We start from the raw sequence: 15,352 nt of genomic DNA, 5'->3' as shown, positions 1-15,352 counted from the left end.
AAAAAACCAAGTTTTTTTCCTTCTTGTTGAGGGGACTTATTCCATATGGGGCTGAAATTATCTCTGTGAGAATAAATTATGATCAGATTAGACTGACAGAGCTGCAGAGAGGGTACATTTTGAATCAGTATTAAAAAGCTGTTAAAACTACAGCCAGATCCCAAACTGTCTGTTGAAACCTGACATCTGAAAGTGCCATTCCTCACTACCCTGGCAAGTCTCCTGTCTGGTCTTCCTCCTCATCTTCCTCCTGTTGTGTCTGTGAGAGTCTGCCCCTGCTGTGCTTCTGGCACCATTGCTCTGCTCCTCAGCACCACTGCTTAGGCTGTCCTAGGTGGGTCCTTGGTGTTGGCCAACAGCAAGAGTGTGCAGGACCAACCTTCAGAACAAGGGCCAACAGATTATAAAAGATGAAGTTTAGTCTCCTTACATTTTTAATTTTAAGATGGTGACTCAGTATAGCAATTATCCCAATATACACCTTTGTGCAACTGAAGTAAAAATCAGAGGACTTTTGATTTTATTTGAGCCAAGCTGACATAATAACTGAGTTCATGGCCTGTGAGCAGCTATTTTCTGCAACTGTATTTAATATCCTGTCTATAATATAGTCTAGCAATTTTTTTTTTATTTCTTGTATGTAAAGAAGCCTTTTTCTACTCTCTAAATGAGATGATCTTGAGGGCTTCCTTCCTTGTTACAGCTGGACTGTTTTTATGGAATGTTTGGTCAGTGTTAATGGGTATGGATAATATTAAAATACCCTGATGTGAGCACAGAATAAGCAGAAAATATTGCCTATCCAGTCATATCCAGTTTGGTGTGCTGACACAACTTCCATGGAAACATTTCCAACAAATTCCACTGCAGAAAATAGAGGGAGTTTATTAGACAACATATGTGAATGGTAAATGGTAGAGTGACTTGCCACCTCTGGCTGGAAGTGAGCAGAGGGTTAACATGAGCAGAAACTAAGGAGATGTGAGAAGATAGAGTGCACTTTAATGTTTAGCTTTTCCTCCCCTGCCAGTTGCCCTATGATGATATATGCCCTTTCACCCTCCTCAGAAGTTATGTTCCATCTGTATACTTTTACAGTGTCAAAACAGTTATAACTTACACCTATTTTCTGACCATTGGATCCCAGAGGTATAACTTTTGTTTCTATTCAGTTGCAGCTGAACCCAAGAGGGATCTTTTTTCTGTCATTTGTTAACCTTGAGGTTGTGTTGATCTGACATCCTGACTTTCACACACAGTCAGAAACCTGGCAATAATTGTTAGTTTTCTTTGTGATGATCTGTGATTATAGAAAAACAAAATTAAATGTGAGAAAAAAATGGAAGTCTATTGACAGATGGTATCAAAATTTATTGGCTTTGCCAAAGGTGAGGCAAAATAGGCATCATTGAAAGCAGCAGAACAAATTAGCAACCTGAGACTTGGTGGTATAAGGATTAGCTAATTTATGTTCAAAACTACGTAATAGAGGGATCTTTGATGAGTTCTATTTTTCCAAGTAAAGATTTATTTATCACTGATGAAACTGAACGCAATCAGAAATCTAGGAGATTTAGATTAACATATGTATTTGTGATTGGAGCGCCTTTGTGACACAGTGTGTCTTAAAACAGTAAGAAACCACAGGTCCTTACTTATTAAAGATTAAATAGCACATGTGTGCAGTTGTATCTTTTGTTGTGCTTTGTGCTACAGCTGAGCAACTGGAGGGAAAGATTTGCATTTGTGAGGCTGAAAGATACAGTGCATTATACTGTCAAAACCATCAGAAAAAGGAGATTTTGAGGAATCACGGTGCCAACTATTTTATTTTAGGATTGTGACAATATCCAAACTTAGACTCTCAAAGTTCTGTTCACTTCTAAAACTCAATCTCTCTGTCTGGTTACTTCTCTTGTATTAGCTGGGTTCAAGGCAGCATAAGAAAAGCAGGGTGTTGCTTTCCCACTTATTTTGAATCAACAATTGAAAGCCTTCCAACATTTAATTATTACTGGACCAGCTGCAGTTCAGCACTTGTTTTGACTTGTTGAGCAAGTGCATTTGACTTGGAAGAAGAGTAAATTGAATGAATAACACATGTTTAGCAATGAAACTTTTAACAAAACATTGGCTATTGAATGAAGACCAGCAATTTCATTAAAACTTCTATTTCACTCCATATTTTAATGTAAAGTAACAAGAAGGTATCATGGGTAATCTCGCAGTGTCCAGATCACCTGGAAGATTATGTGTGAGAAAGCCAAGCCCAGTTATGCCTCTTTGACTGAGGCACTTCTTTAGGTGTCTGCTTATAGAAGTTGCTGGCAGGCAACACGGTTACACTGTTTCTGGGAACTCTTTCCTTCTCACGGTGAATGCTGGAGGCTTTTAGCTATTAACTGAATTCTAATTCTTAAAGATCATGAAAAAAAAAAAAGAAAAAGGAAACTTATCCTTTTGCATATTCACTTATATACTAGGCATGGGTGTATCACTTTCATTATTTACCAGGATACTATCAATCATTACTAAAGTGAAAATGTTCCATGCATATTTTGAGAGGATTAGAAAGCATAAATCACATAATTTGAAAGTCCATCTTAATAATGTTTTAGTCTTTACACTATTTGGAGTTTTTGAAATGTATGTTTTTTTAATTGACAAGGATCTATGAGATCTTATTGACTACAATAACAAAATGAAGAAATTAACATTTTAATAATAAACAGCACTCTCAAAAGATGTAATACTATGTGCTTGCTTAAAATACATTAATATATTCTAGCTTTTTCTTTTTTTATAAAGTATGGGATATTGAAATGCATTTCTTTTAGGGTTAAAGAAAGAAGTAAGTGAAATATTTGTTTCAAAAAAATCCAGGCAGTGGGATTTTTTGTTAATTTGATTTTTTTATTGTTTTCTCTTTTCCATCCTGCTCTAGATTCTGTTGCCACTGTTGAAGATTTTTTTCATTGACTTTATTTTTATTTGAATTACTATGTAATTCATACAGTTCAGTAAGTCTATTAAATTATAGAAGGGATGTTCTACCACTAAAAATTTGGATTTGATAAATAATATTTCATCTATTAAAACTGTAACTAGCTGCACAGTATTTCATCAAACAATTTTCAAGCTGCCTTTAATTTTGGCAAACAAAACAGGAAGATGTTGTTGATATCAGTAGCTGACCTGAAAATAAAGAATTTAATGAAATAACTCTAAATTTACAGCCGTATATCTAGCTTATGCATATGACCGATCAAACTTTACTCTTTGTGTTTTGAAAAGAAAGTATATTTCATGTGAAAGTAATTTACATCATTATTTCAAAACCACATCTGTAAATGCATAATTACTTTAAATACAACTAATATAATAATAATAAATGCAGAGAAACTAAAATAAAAAGTACAGCAATAAAACAATTTTTAAAACAGAACTGTTGCAATGAAAAAAATATTCTCCAGACTTGCCCTTTTTAATTAAGCAAAATCCCCAGTGATAAAGGAAACAGCTCTGCTCCGGTTGGAAGAGGATCTGAATGTAGATTAAGTTTTTGACAATGACTTTCGTGTCTAAGATAGGGTATGTGAGGAATGTAATTTTGGGGACTCCTCTTTTCAACCTCTGACTACATTTATTATGTAAAATATCACAGAATCATAGAACCATCTATATTGGGAAAGGCCTTTAAAATCATTGGCTCCAAGTACTAAACATTCACTGACAAGTCCATCACTTTGAGGGTTTCATTCTGTTCCCTGTAGCTGTCTTCAGCCTCAGGGAGCTGGCACTCAGAGAAAAACTGGCCCAGCTCTGTTGAAGGGTGAGACAAAGAAGACATTAAGTACCACAGCCTTTTCCTCATCCTTTGTCACTGTGTTTTTCCCCACATCCAATAGAATGGAGATTCTCCTTAGCACTCCATTTGTTGCTGATGTATTTACAGTAATCTTTTTATTGTGTTTTAAAGCAGTGCCCAGATTACATAATAGTTGGGCTTTGGGCCTTCTAATTTTCTCTCTGCATAACCTCATGACATCCTTGTAGTCCTTCTGATTTCCTGCTCCTTCTTCCAAAGCGCATGAACTCTGCCTTTTTGTCTCATTTCCAGCCAAAGCTCTTTGTTCAGGCAGGCTGCTCCTCTTCTCCATTGGCCATTTTTTTTGGCACATGGGGACAGCCTGCTCCTGGTCTTTCAGATTTCTCTCGTGAAGGATGTCCATCTTTCCTGCACTCCTTTGTCCTTCAGGTCTGCCTCCCAAGGGACTCTGCCAACCAACCTGTTAAACAGGCCAAAGTCTGCCCTCAGGAGTCCAAATGAGCGGTTCTGCTGACCTTACTTCTTCAAGAATTAAAAGCTCCACTAAAGCTCCATAATTTTGTGATTGCTGTGCCCAAGAAGCTTGCAACTATCACATCACCCACCCGTCCTTCTCTGTTCACTAGCAGCATGTCCAGCAGGACCTCTTCCCTAGCTGAATCTCTCACCAGCTGTGTCAGGGTGTTCACTTCCACAAATTCCAGGAACCTCCTAGACTGTTTATTCTCTGCTATGTTGTATTTCCAGCAGACATCTGGGAAGCTGAAGTCCCCCATGAGAACAAGGGCTGGCAATTGGGAGACTTCTCCCAGCTGCTTGTAGAACATTTCTTTTGCCTCTCCATCCTGGCTGGATGGTCTATAACAGACTCCTACCAGGATATCTGCCATTTGCCTTCCCTCTGATTCTAACCTATAAACACGCGACCCAGTTGTCACCATAATTAAGATCTAGGCAATCAAAACATCCCCTAATATAGAGGGCTACCTCACTGGCTCACCTTCCTTGCCTATCCCTTTTCAAGGGTTTATAGCCATCTTTAACAGGACTTCAGTTGTGCAAGCCATCCCACCACATTATTGAGGTGACTACTTCATCCTAAATGGAAGACAAGCAATAGGGTGTGTAACTCTGAAGTTTTGTAGTTAAAACACTCAGCTGAATGATTATGGTAATAAAAATGGTAAATGTCTAATGTCAAATAATAAAAAAAAATAGTCAGATGTGGGAAAAAGACCTTATTTTATTCTCATCTTGGCCCTCAACCCCTGCATTTCTTCTGTGGAATGGCTCAGGATGTCCCATTGCTGGGCAACTGACATCCTGGCAGTTAGGATACAGTCACTGAGATCAGCTGATAAAGATTGAGCTGTTCTTTGACTGAGCAAGGATTATCTCAGTCTGATTTTCTGGAGCTGCAGGGGACTGAAGGGGAAATGTAAATAAACTCCTTTGTTCTGTTTACTGGCTGGTACAAAACTGTTGGCCCTTAACAAACAGAATTGTCTCTCCACTGACTGTATCAGGCAGCCATCTCTGGTGTCCAAAGCAATGCTTTAAGGACAGGTGACTATTTTGTTCAATTTCAATGTCTCAGATTCCTTGAGTTCAGATCAGGAAACTTTCCGTTCTAAAAAACAGATAAACTAGTAAAGCAGTAGTGCTTAGAGAAGTAGAATCATTCTCTGCTGCCTTTTGGTTTTTTAATAACCACTTTGGGAAGTTTTTTTCCTTCATTCTTGGATTTAAAAAGTCCACCTGATTTAAAACCTTTTCTAGAAGACCGCACTCCTCATTCAATAACCAATGAGCAGAATGAAATGGCTGCCACTTCAATATTAACTAGATTTTTAGGACTTCCTGGGTGAAAAGATTAAAAGTATGCCTGCCTGGATAAAATGATTTTCTAAAGTTGATATTCATTTTTTGCAAGCCAAAAAAATTACAAATCTTAAAAATATCAAAATACATATTTTAGAATCTGTAATCTGGTCTCTCTTCAACTGAGAATGACATTCTGATGAATGTCCTTAACTTCTCTCAGATGCCTTTCAATAAAATGTTTACACCTAGCATAGCTGTTTTATTTTGGTGGGTTTTTTTAACTCTGTATGCTTGTCTAGAATCACTTTTCACCTTTCCACACACCCTACAAAACATTTGTTGCCTTAATTTATGAAAGGTGAGTCATTCTAAGCAGTCTCATCTATGATACTGGAATTTGAATGAGAGAGAGAAGAGCAAGAATGAGGTAAACAGCTATTTGATGTCTGTCTTTTCACAGTAGCACAATAGCTGATTCCTAGGGCCTCTGACCTTTCAGTGTCCTGTAACAGAGTACTTGCATTAATCTGTTGCTTATCTGTCACCTACCACATTTGATATTTCCAGTCTCTGCTTTCAATTATCAGTCATTAGAGGCAGCACTGAGTAATTTCAGGAGAAAATGCCTGGAACCTTTGACCTGTTTTGGTCAGATAACCACAAGTGTTCACTGTAGATAAACTATCATTTCATTATATTCAAGATGTAAATGAGTGTCGTTTGTAGTGTATCAGCTTACTGTAAACTTTATCACCTTGGAGCGATTAAAACTGACTGGTTTACTTAGTACTTATACAAAGAATTTCGAGTCAAACAGTGAAATTCAGTGAGATTAGTGTAAATGACCCTTTATAATTACACAGGTCTATAAGAGCCTCCATTTTGCCTTGGCACATATATTTAGTAGTTAAAAAGTGACGTTAATTTGATTTGTGAGGCTTCACTGTTTGTAAATCCAGTTGTAATCCTGGGAACCTATGTTGTAAAATCAGCTTATTATAACATGTCTTTCAGCATATCTTTGGTTTGTTACCCATTTGCCAAAGCAGCTTTCACTTTGCCTATGTGTCACAGCCACGCACCAACATCTTCAGGAAAAGTGAAGCACATATCAGCGTGGAGATAACCACTAATGAAAGAGCACATCTAATAGTCCCTCATGCACTATAACCTGACCTCAACTCATTGCTAGCAGTTTTTGTATTTTTTTAAGCTCAGGCAACATAATCAGATATTTATAGCTGAATTTCTAAAATAGTAATTACTTGTTATACAGCCATATAAGTGCTTTGGGTGTTTTTTAGTTGTTATTTTCTTCCCCATAAAATAAACAGTTTTGTTATTGAAAATTAGTGAATGACATTTACACCATTTTATTTTGGTGTAAAAGAAGACTTTTTTCCAAAATACCTTGGTTCTGTAAATTTGACTTTTTTCTTCTTAGAGCTGGACTTAGTGTTAATACAGTGTGAATGTTTCATCAGCTTGCCACATGGGTGGAAAATATCATTCTTACACACAGGTGTTTGTGATATTCCCTTGAGCCATGATTTGTCTGATGTAACTGTAGTGCTGCATATATTAGTTTCAGGTGGTATAAAAACACCATTTTTAGGAGTCAGTGCTAAGAATCCTGACCAATGAGAGCAAAGGAAGATTTTTTTCATAATCAGCATTGACCCTAATAATCTACTTATTTTTTACTTAGAAAAACTATATTCCTCCAATAAAAGAATACTTACTGATTTCTGCTCAGCTGGTTTATAGATGCTGTGATTAGTCCCACAGAAATGCATTTTGGCAGATGTACTGAGCATGGCTGGAATGACGTGAGAACATTCTGAAAGGAGCTAACACTTGAAAATCTTAACCTGTGTTTTTCAGGCTGCCAGTGTTGAAAATCTGTTGACTGTGAAATAAAAATATTTTGGAAATGGTGCCTCCCTGAGCTTCATGCCATTTCAGCAGGACAAAGGACCTGACAGATACCCTACTGAGCATTCAGTCTTGCCTGACGAGGCATTTATTAGATGCAGAAGGGATCAAGATTTGTGTATTATTTTCAGTAATAAAATCTTCAATATCATTACATAATATTTTACTTTTTAAACTTGGCTACCATTCAAACCACTGGTCATTATTGCAACATCACCATCACTGTTTTTTTGGCAGTCTGCTGTATAATGCAAGATTTTAAATTGTATTTACATTTACATCTATATTTGTAAGTATTTTTATTTTGGTTTACACATTGGCTGGTATAAATTTGCAGATAGAAATTCTGGATTCATTGCAGGGAATGGGACCTCCTCGGACTTGGGGTGTTTTTGCAGTGTTGTTCAGTGTCTGTTTCCTACAACCCTTCACATCTGTAGACTGTTGCCACTCTGAAGTCCTGGCCTGCCTGTAAATGCTGTCTCAAACCAAAGAAATTTTGAACTTGTGTCCCTTTCAGATGACAGTGCTACGTCTTTCTTGGTGGAAACACAGATAAGTACTATCTGTGTGAGCTGTAACAATTAATTTGAGGCCTACCAGAAAGTGGCTATCAGTATTCTTTAGCAGTTGTGAGTGATCCAGAGAGATCCCCACTGATACTGTTAGGGGTATTGTGGAGGTTTCTGTACAAATGATAACATATAGGGAGATAAGTTTCTAAACTGAGGTTACTAATTAGAAAGTACTTGGTAGAAACTAGACAAAAGGAAGCTTCAAACCCAAATAAAAATCAATCAGTTCCGGAGTATGGCATTGTTAAACCTTCTATTCAGTGTCTGATTATTCAATATTTATTCATAGTGAGTAGTGCTTAGTTACCTGTGCATGCTGGTAAATAGTTTTTTTAAAAATATTATCCAGAGGCAGCAGAAAGGCGTGCACTAAGACAGTAAGTCTGTCTTAAATATATATAGTTCTTATTTGAAGGTTATTGACATATCTGTTTCATGACAGTTTTCAAATGCTCAGTTATAACCTCAGAAACTTGCATCAGACTCTTTGTGCTAGTAAAAACCCTCTGGGCTGAGTGCTTTTGCATATGCTAATCTCTGCCAAGTTCCTCTGAAATGAAAGGCTTTACATGGGTATTTAAAAAAAAAAAAAAGCAAAACCTTATTCCAAACCTTATTCCAGATCTCTGTATATATCTCACAGTTTAGAAACGGGCAGTGGAGCTGCTAAATAGACTGTATCCTGTTTCTCTTCAGTAGCAGCCCATTCATCTTCAGATACAGAGCAGCCAGTTTACATGCTTCTACTGCTTTTCTGCTTTACTTTTTCTACATACATAGCGTTCAATGGCAAGCCCATGTAAACTAAATATGCACTTGGGCCAAGCAAGCCTCACAGTTAACAGACAATTTTCCTTTTGTCAGCCAGGAGAAAGTTCATTTTCACTGAAGATAAACTGTTCTTATAGCCTATATATTTTATTTTTGGTGGTTCTTAAGGCAACACAGATTTGTACTTATAAAAGGGAAAAAAAAATAAAAGCTAATGAAAGCAAGGAGAGTTTGCATTTTTGAAAAGGTGATAGGGAAGAACACTGTAAAGGACTAGTTACATGACCACCGGTGACATAACTAGTAACTACTGCTCTGAAAATAGTGTTAAGTACTTTTTGTTCAATAGCTCTCTCTTTAAAATGTCAGTAACTATACACTTATATGGCAAACCCAAATTTATTTTTTACCTTTTAGTGCATTTCTATTTTTTAAGACAAGATATAAATTATAATAATACAGATATGTAGTTTTATATATAAAATTATATAATCATATGCGTATACAGGCAAAGACATACACATTATGTATGTAGAAAAAATTGTTTGGGAGGGATGTATATATGACCATGTAAGTATAAATATTGTAATAATTTACAGATTATTTATACGTGTAGCATTTAGTAATCCAAATGTGTGCTTTTCCAGAACTGACATTGTTCCTCCCTCAGATCTGAGGACTAAAATGCAATAAGAGCTGGGGTTTCAGGAGATAGTGTTTAGGGAAGCTGAGTGCAGCCATAAATGTTTAGCTGGTTATCTAAACAAAATCCTGACTCTGAGTTTCAGACTTTGTCCATCATCAGTAAAACAAAGTACGTATGTCAAGAGGCAGGTAAAACTTTTCCAGAAGGGAGAAATTCTGTCTTCCCACGGAGCACAGTTTATTCATAGGTCAATGATACATTGTACTCTGTGGAAGTGGAAACCATGGATCATTTTCCTTTCCACATCCTTAAAATGTGAGGTATGAATCCCATAAGGTGATCATCAGCCAGTGCTATGGCCTGTAGTTTCCGTTGTCACATCAAAACATATATTCCATTGCAAAAGTTGCTCCTTACTCAGAATCAGAACTGCAGCAGACAATGGAAATAGACCCAAGCCAGCTGTAAATTAAAATCCTCTGGTGTGTTCCTCTTAAAATTCTGTAGAAACCTCAATTAAGCAATAATGAGGTTTGCTTTTTCATTTTAATTTGTGGCAGTGTCAGAAGCAGTGGGAGCTGCACCTGCCCACCAAGAACAGGTTTAAGCCAGAATTGTACATTCTGTGCTGCTGGGCTGCCAGAACCACTTGGCCCCGACCCACAGTTCCTTCTTCTGACCACTGGAAAGATGACGTGCGTGCCATTAGAGTACAACTTGTGTTAATTTATATGATTTAATTGCTTCTTAACTATATAGTTTTTGCAGTACACTTTAGTACCACTTTTATTATGTTAAACGGAAATGAGCTGCATTCCTCTCATCAGCCTGGTTATTAGAGGCAATTAGTGTTTTCCAAAGTCATCTATAGTTCTGACGTTGCTACTGCTGTGCTTATGGCTACAGTGAAGTCCTAAATCCTTTCACAGTTTTTATTTTGTCCATATTTCTAGTTACTTTACAACACATGACCCCTTTCAGCTTTTTTTTATATTCTTTCCACTCCAGCTTCTGGAATTTATATAAAAGCCATGGAGGTTTTTTTCCTTTTGAACTGAAGATACAGGGCTGGTGGAATTTCCTTTAACTGGAAGTATGTCTGAGCTTGTGGTTTTATTATTTGCACAGTTTTATATTGTCATGTTTGTTTACTCCCAAGAAGAGGGAATGCTCTGTTAATCATGGGAAATGGGCGTTTGTTTTACATCTTTAATTTGCATTCAATTTTTTTTCTCACAGTTGAAAGGGACAAGGACTTCTCCCACCACCGAAGGCACTACAAGGAATTCCGCTTTGACCTTACTCAGATTCCTCATGGAGAGGCAGTGACAGCAGCCGAATTCCGGATATACAAAGATCGGAGCAACAGCCGCTTTGAGAATGAAACCATTCAGATTAGCATTTATCAGATCATCAAGGAGTATCCCAACAGGTACCCTCCTGGCATGGACTCACCACAGGTTGCATACCATCCCATTTGCCATTAAGGAGGGAGGCAATAATCCATCATAAGCGTACACCTGACAAGGCATCGATGCTACCACTTATGCGGTATTAATTAGGCAACAACAGCAAACACTGAACTAGAATAAAACTTACCTTAAGTGTAATTTGTTCCAGGTTTATGTCCAAGTTCACCAAATAATCTGCCCATGCACAGAATGGGTGAGGGCTCATGTTCTCAGTGAGCAAATGGAGGAGTCCCATGAGCAGTCGAAGTGTCTAGCTTTGGGAAATGTACCATTTTCTGACACTGAGTTACTACTAGCCAAGATTCACTTAGTTCCCTAGAGACAGACAGATGGTCTAACTTTGATTACTTTTGAAGAAGTGTAGCTTTTTTGCTTGCATTTGACAATCCTGCAGAAGGTAATTTAAACTCAAGCACTAATTTTAGGATGACATATGCATACTTAACACATGCTGCTCACCATAACTGAAAACTAAAAAAAAAAATCATAGAATCATCTAGATTGGAAAATATCTTTGAGATTCAGTCCAACCATAAACCTAATACTGCCAAATCCACCATTAAACCATGTCCCTAAGTGCCACATATGATGTTGCACATGAGCAAATCCCTGAATTTGAGTTTGCAGAGCTCTGTGTATGACGTTTCCAAGACTCTACAAGATCTCAGTAAATTATCAGATTTCAACAGGCAAAGTAGCTAAATACCTGAAAATTATGATTGAAAACTAGTACAATTCCAAGCTCCTTCTGAAAAACTACATAGACCCAAAATGTGGGGATTGAAATTAAATTAGTTTATGTCTTTTCTCAGAAAAGTGGGGGGGAAAAAGTTCTGTTTTAAGATAAACAAAAGCTCTTCTTCATCTTGGAACTGATAAAACATTTCTATCCCAGGAAGGTTTGTCAAAACCAGAGAAAATGTCAACTTAAACTTGCAGAGTAATCTGGAGGAAATAAAAACCCCATGAGAAATAAGCTTGAAGGCTGGGCCAGCCAGAATTCAAATATTTCTGCCCACAGAACTCTGAGTTTGTACCCTCCAGGTCAGATCTCTGAACATCAAGTTATAAAATATTTATGGCTAAAAACAGGGATTCGTTTTATACCAATGGAATCAACAGGAGGGAAAGCACTCATCCTTCCAGAATAACTTTTGCTTGCTTAGTAAATTTGGGCCTGAAGAAAACAATGTGGGATTTTTTTTTTTTATTTTTTTTTTTTTAACCTCTATCTTCAGCTTCCCAAAAATTCTTTTAACATAGGTTCTAGAAAAAACTTCTTGGAAGAAGGAATGAAGCAGGAAGGAAAAAAACACATCTTTTTAAAGAGCACAGGTCAAGGCTAAGGTGATGAAAGCTCTTCACCTGAGAACTCAGATTTATTTTTATGAACTAATGGGAAAAGTTAGTTGTTCTAATACTTTTGATGTTTTCTTTTGAAGTTTTTGAATATTTTCACAGTAGATGGTTTGTATTCTATTTTAGAGGAAGCAAAACTGTTTACCACTCTGATGAAAATCACAGTTAATATTATCTGACTTGTTCAAATGACAGCTGTGTCTGCAAAGGCATTAAACAATGCTTTTGAGTTCTTTCAAGGCACGAACAGAAATTTATAAATGCTTTATATTTGCATTTTCAAATGCAAATTTATAAAAGCCCCATGTCTTCTAATGGAAGCATGATGCTGAAAGGAGGAACAGGCAATGATATATCATTGCATTTAATTTCATCAGTGTAACTACAGAAGCTTCAGATGTAGACTTAGTGTTTTTCTCCTATTGTTGATTTTGAAAGTTTCTACTCATATGTAGAGATATTATAGACAACTGCCTCAGTGAAACAGGATGGAAAAAGACCACAAGCTCTTCCCTGTTCAAATTAGAAACAATAACATTTTTCCGCAAGTCCCTTGCTGTCTCCAGACTGGAGACCCCAAGATGAGGTCCCAGATTTTTTTTTCTTCCAACAAAGCCACATATTTTGCTTTTGGGCCCAGATTTCACTTGTGATTTTCTTTTTGTTACCTCAGGTTTGTTCTACATACGTACATGAAGTTTTAGGTGCAAAATTTCTAGAAGTTGCAACTACAGAATGGGAGAGTGAGAGAACTGTGAAGATGGGGAGACACTGGAACATGCTGCCCTCATAAGTTGTGAATGCCACATTCCTGGAAGCTTTCAAGGCCAGGCTGGATGGGGCTTTGAGCCACATGCCCTAGTGTAAGGTGTCCCTGCCCATGGCAGGGGGTTGGGACTTGATGGTCTTTAAGGTCCCTTCCACCCCAAACCTTTTTCTGATTCTATGACTCTGTAAGGTCCCACAGCCTTCCGTAGTGACATTCCACAGCACAACTGCTCCTCCACCCTTTGCTTTGAACAGGAAACAGAGGTGTCTGACAGGACTCTGCAATGCCAAACACAGTCCTGCTATGCTTTCAGGGAAGGAGTGCCCAGGTTCAGGGTTTCCAAGTTGCATACTAAGGGCTGTGCTGTAGTCTCAGGCATTTTCTGTCTCTATGGCAGCACAGCTACTGAAGTGTGTGTGTTTAATTCCCTTGGAGTTTGCTGAAGTTCCAGCCTTTGGGATTGTAGTTTTCGATTTAGTCTAAGGAAGTATGTACAGCATGGCCCATAGCAGGCTGACTTCCTGTGGAGCCCCACCACCTACATGGATCTATTCTCAAGACAAAGGTAAATACTGCCCAACATGCCAAATCACTGTTCATGATTTGGTGGCAGCTAGCCACTAATTTAAGTAAACTCTGGTTTTTCCCCCATTAGGGAATGTGCAAGGGGCAGTAAGATACAAAAGCAGGTTTCCAGAATGAGGCTAGAGGTAAAACAGCATTATTGGCATGGCCTATTACACCATAATGATTATTTGATCTGATTAAGAACTGTTCTGGGTTTCAAGGAACATACAGATGGTTTGTTCCACCTTTACTTCCTTAAGTGCCCCAGGAGATGTGGAGCTTAGACATTCTGCCGGCAGCCTCTTTGCTGAAATTCTTGTCTGTGGCAGCATTTCTCCTGTAGAAAACTGATCACAGGGCACCAGACTGTAATCACTAAACTTAAACAGCCTCTGTAAAGGTAAAGCCAATCAGCTGTATTCTGCCTAAATGTATTCACTGTTACATTTCAGGCTATTTATGACATAATGCCTAAGGTTTTTATTATGTATTGTGGGCTATTTTTAAAATAGAAATTCATTTTAAAATTCAGCCCAAATTTTAGGCTGTTTTTCATTTTAAGTGTGATTGCACAGAATAAAGAAGAATTTTAAAATTAAAAATGTCACCAAATGTGATGAGAAGTTGGAATAAATAAATGACATAAGCTAATGGGGGATCCCAGAGCTCCTGCTGCCTTCTCAGGGATCAGGTTTTTACCCTGTATCTGTATCAGTTATGAAAGAAGTTGTTTTTTTCCCTGGCAAGTACTTTGAATTTCTGTAGTTACGTGCTGTTATGTGGGCTAAATCATTAGTATTGGTCCAGATACATTTCTCTATTCTTCTATGTGTTCTCAGGAATCCGTTCTGGTTTTCTCTAGGTATCACCAACTCATTTTTGTTTCATTTTCTTAGTTAATGAGTAAAAGCAATCTGTCTCTTTAAAGTTTATTACCTTAGCTAGATCACTATACTTGCAGGGTGACAGAAAAGTAATTGACATATCAATACCAAAGTACTTTAGTTTGAGTTTTTGCTGCAGGACAAAGGAAAAAAGGCACATTGAGGAAAAATTTGTCCTTCATAAGAATTTCTGGACTATACCATTAGTAGTGCCTTATTCTGATTTGGCATGAGAAACATTGTGACTTTTAGAACATTAGGTATCTGTCCTGAATTTGGAATGGAAAGACTCTATATGAGAAAACAATTATGTATTCTAGAAGGTGAAAAGACAAGTGTGGAATTATTTCACTATGGTATTGTAATATTTTATATTCCAAACATTTTTACAGTTTTATATTAAACCTACTGAGTGATGCAAAAGTACTTCTAAATAAACATCTCAAAGACAATTACAGTCCGAATTAAACTTTTCATGTTTAAAGTTCTGATAAAAATGCTTATTAGAAGAAAAAAGTTGGAATTTAAGACTCCAGAGGGTACTATTTATGAGCTTGTGGGACATTGTTAATTTGTTCAGTGCTAGCATAGCAGGTCAGGTTCTTCTGAATTGTAAGATTTTTCTTCATGTTAACTCCAGAGGGGGAATGTAGGTTTTCTCCTTGTGTGGTCACCAGCACAGTTCTACTAGAATGAAAGTGATAAGACCCCAGCAAAAGAT

The 15,352-nt window shown here is 37.3% G+C and overlaps 1 protein-coding gene across 2 annotated transcripts in view; it reads left to right on the top strand.

Annotated features, from left to right (window-relative positions):
* BMP5 (bone morphogenetic protein 5) overlaps positions 1 to 15,352 on the top strand; it is a 55,552-nt gene that overhangs the window by 14,043 nt on the left and 26,157 nt on the right. For both annotated transcript variants that reach the window (XM_058836882.1, XM_058836883.1), the window contains one exon: positions 10,820 to 11,012. In XM_058836882.1, the coding sequence (XP_058692865.1) occupies positions 10,820 to 11,012 (193 nt within the window). The remainder of the gene's footprint in view (positions 1 to 10,819; positions 11,013 to 15,352) is intronic.

Source organism: Poecile atricapillus, chromosome 3 (genome assembly GCF_030490865.1).
Source record: "Poecile atricapillus isolate bPoeAtr1 chromosome 3, bPoeAtr1.hap1, whole genome shotgun sequence".
Lineage (NCBI taxonomy): Eukaryota > Metazoa > Chordata > Aves > Passeriformes > Paridae > Poecile > Poecile atricapillus.
This window is presented reverse-complemented; position numbering and strand designations above follow the sequence as displayed.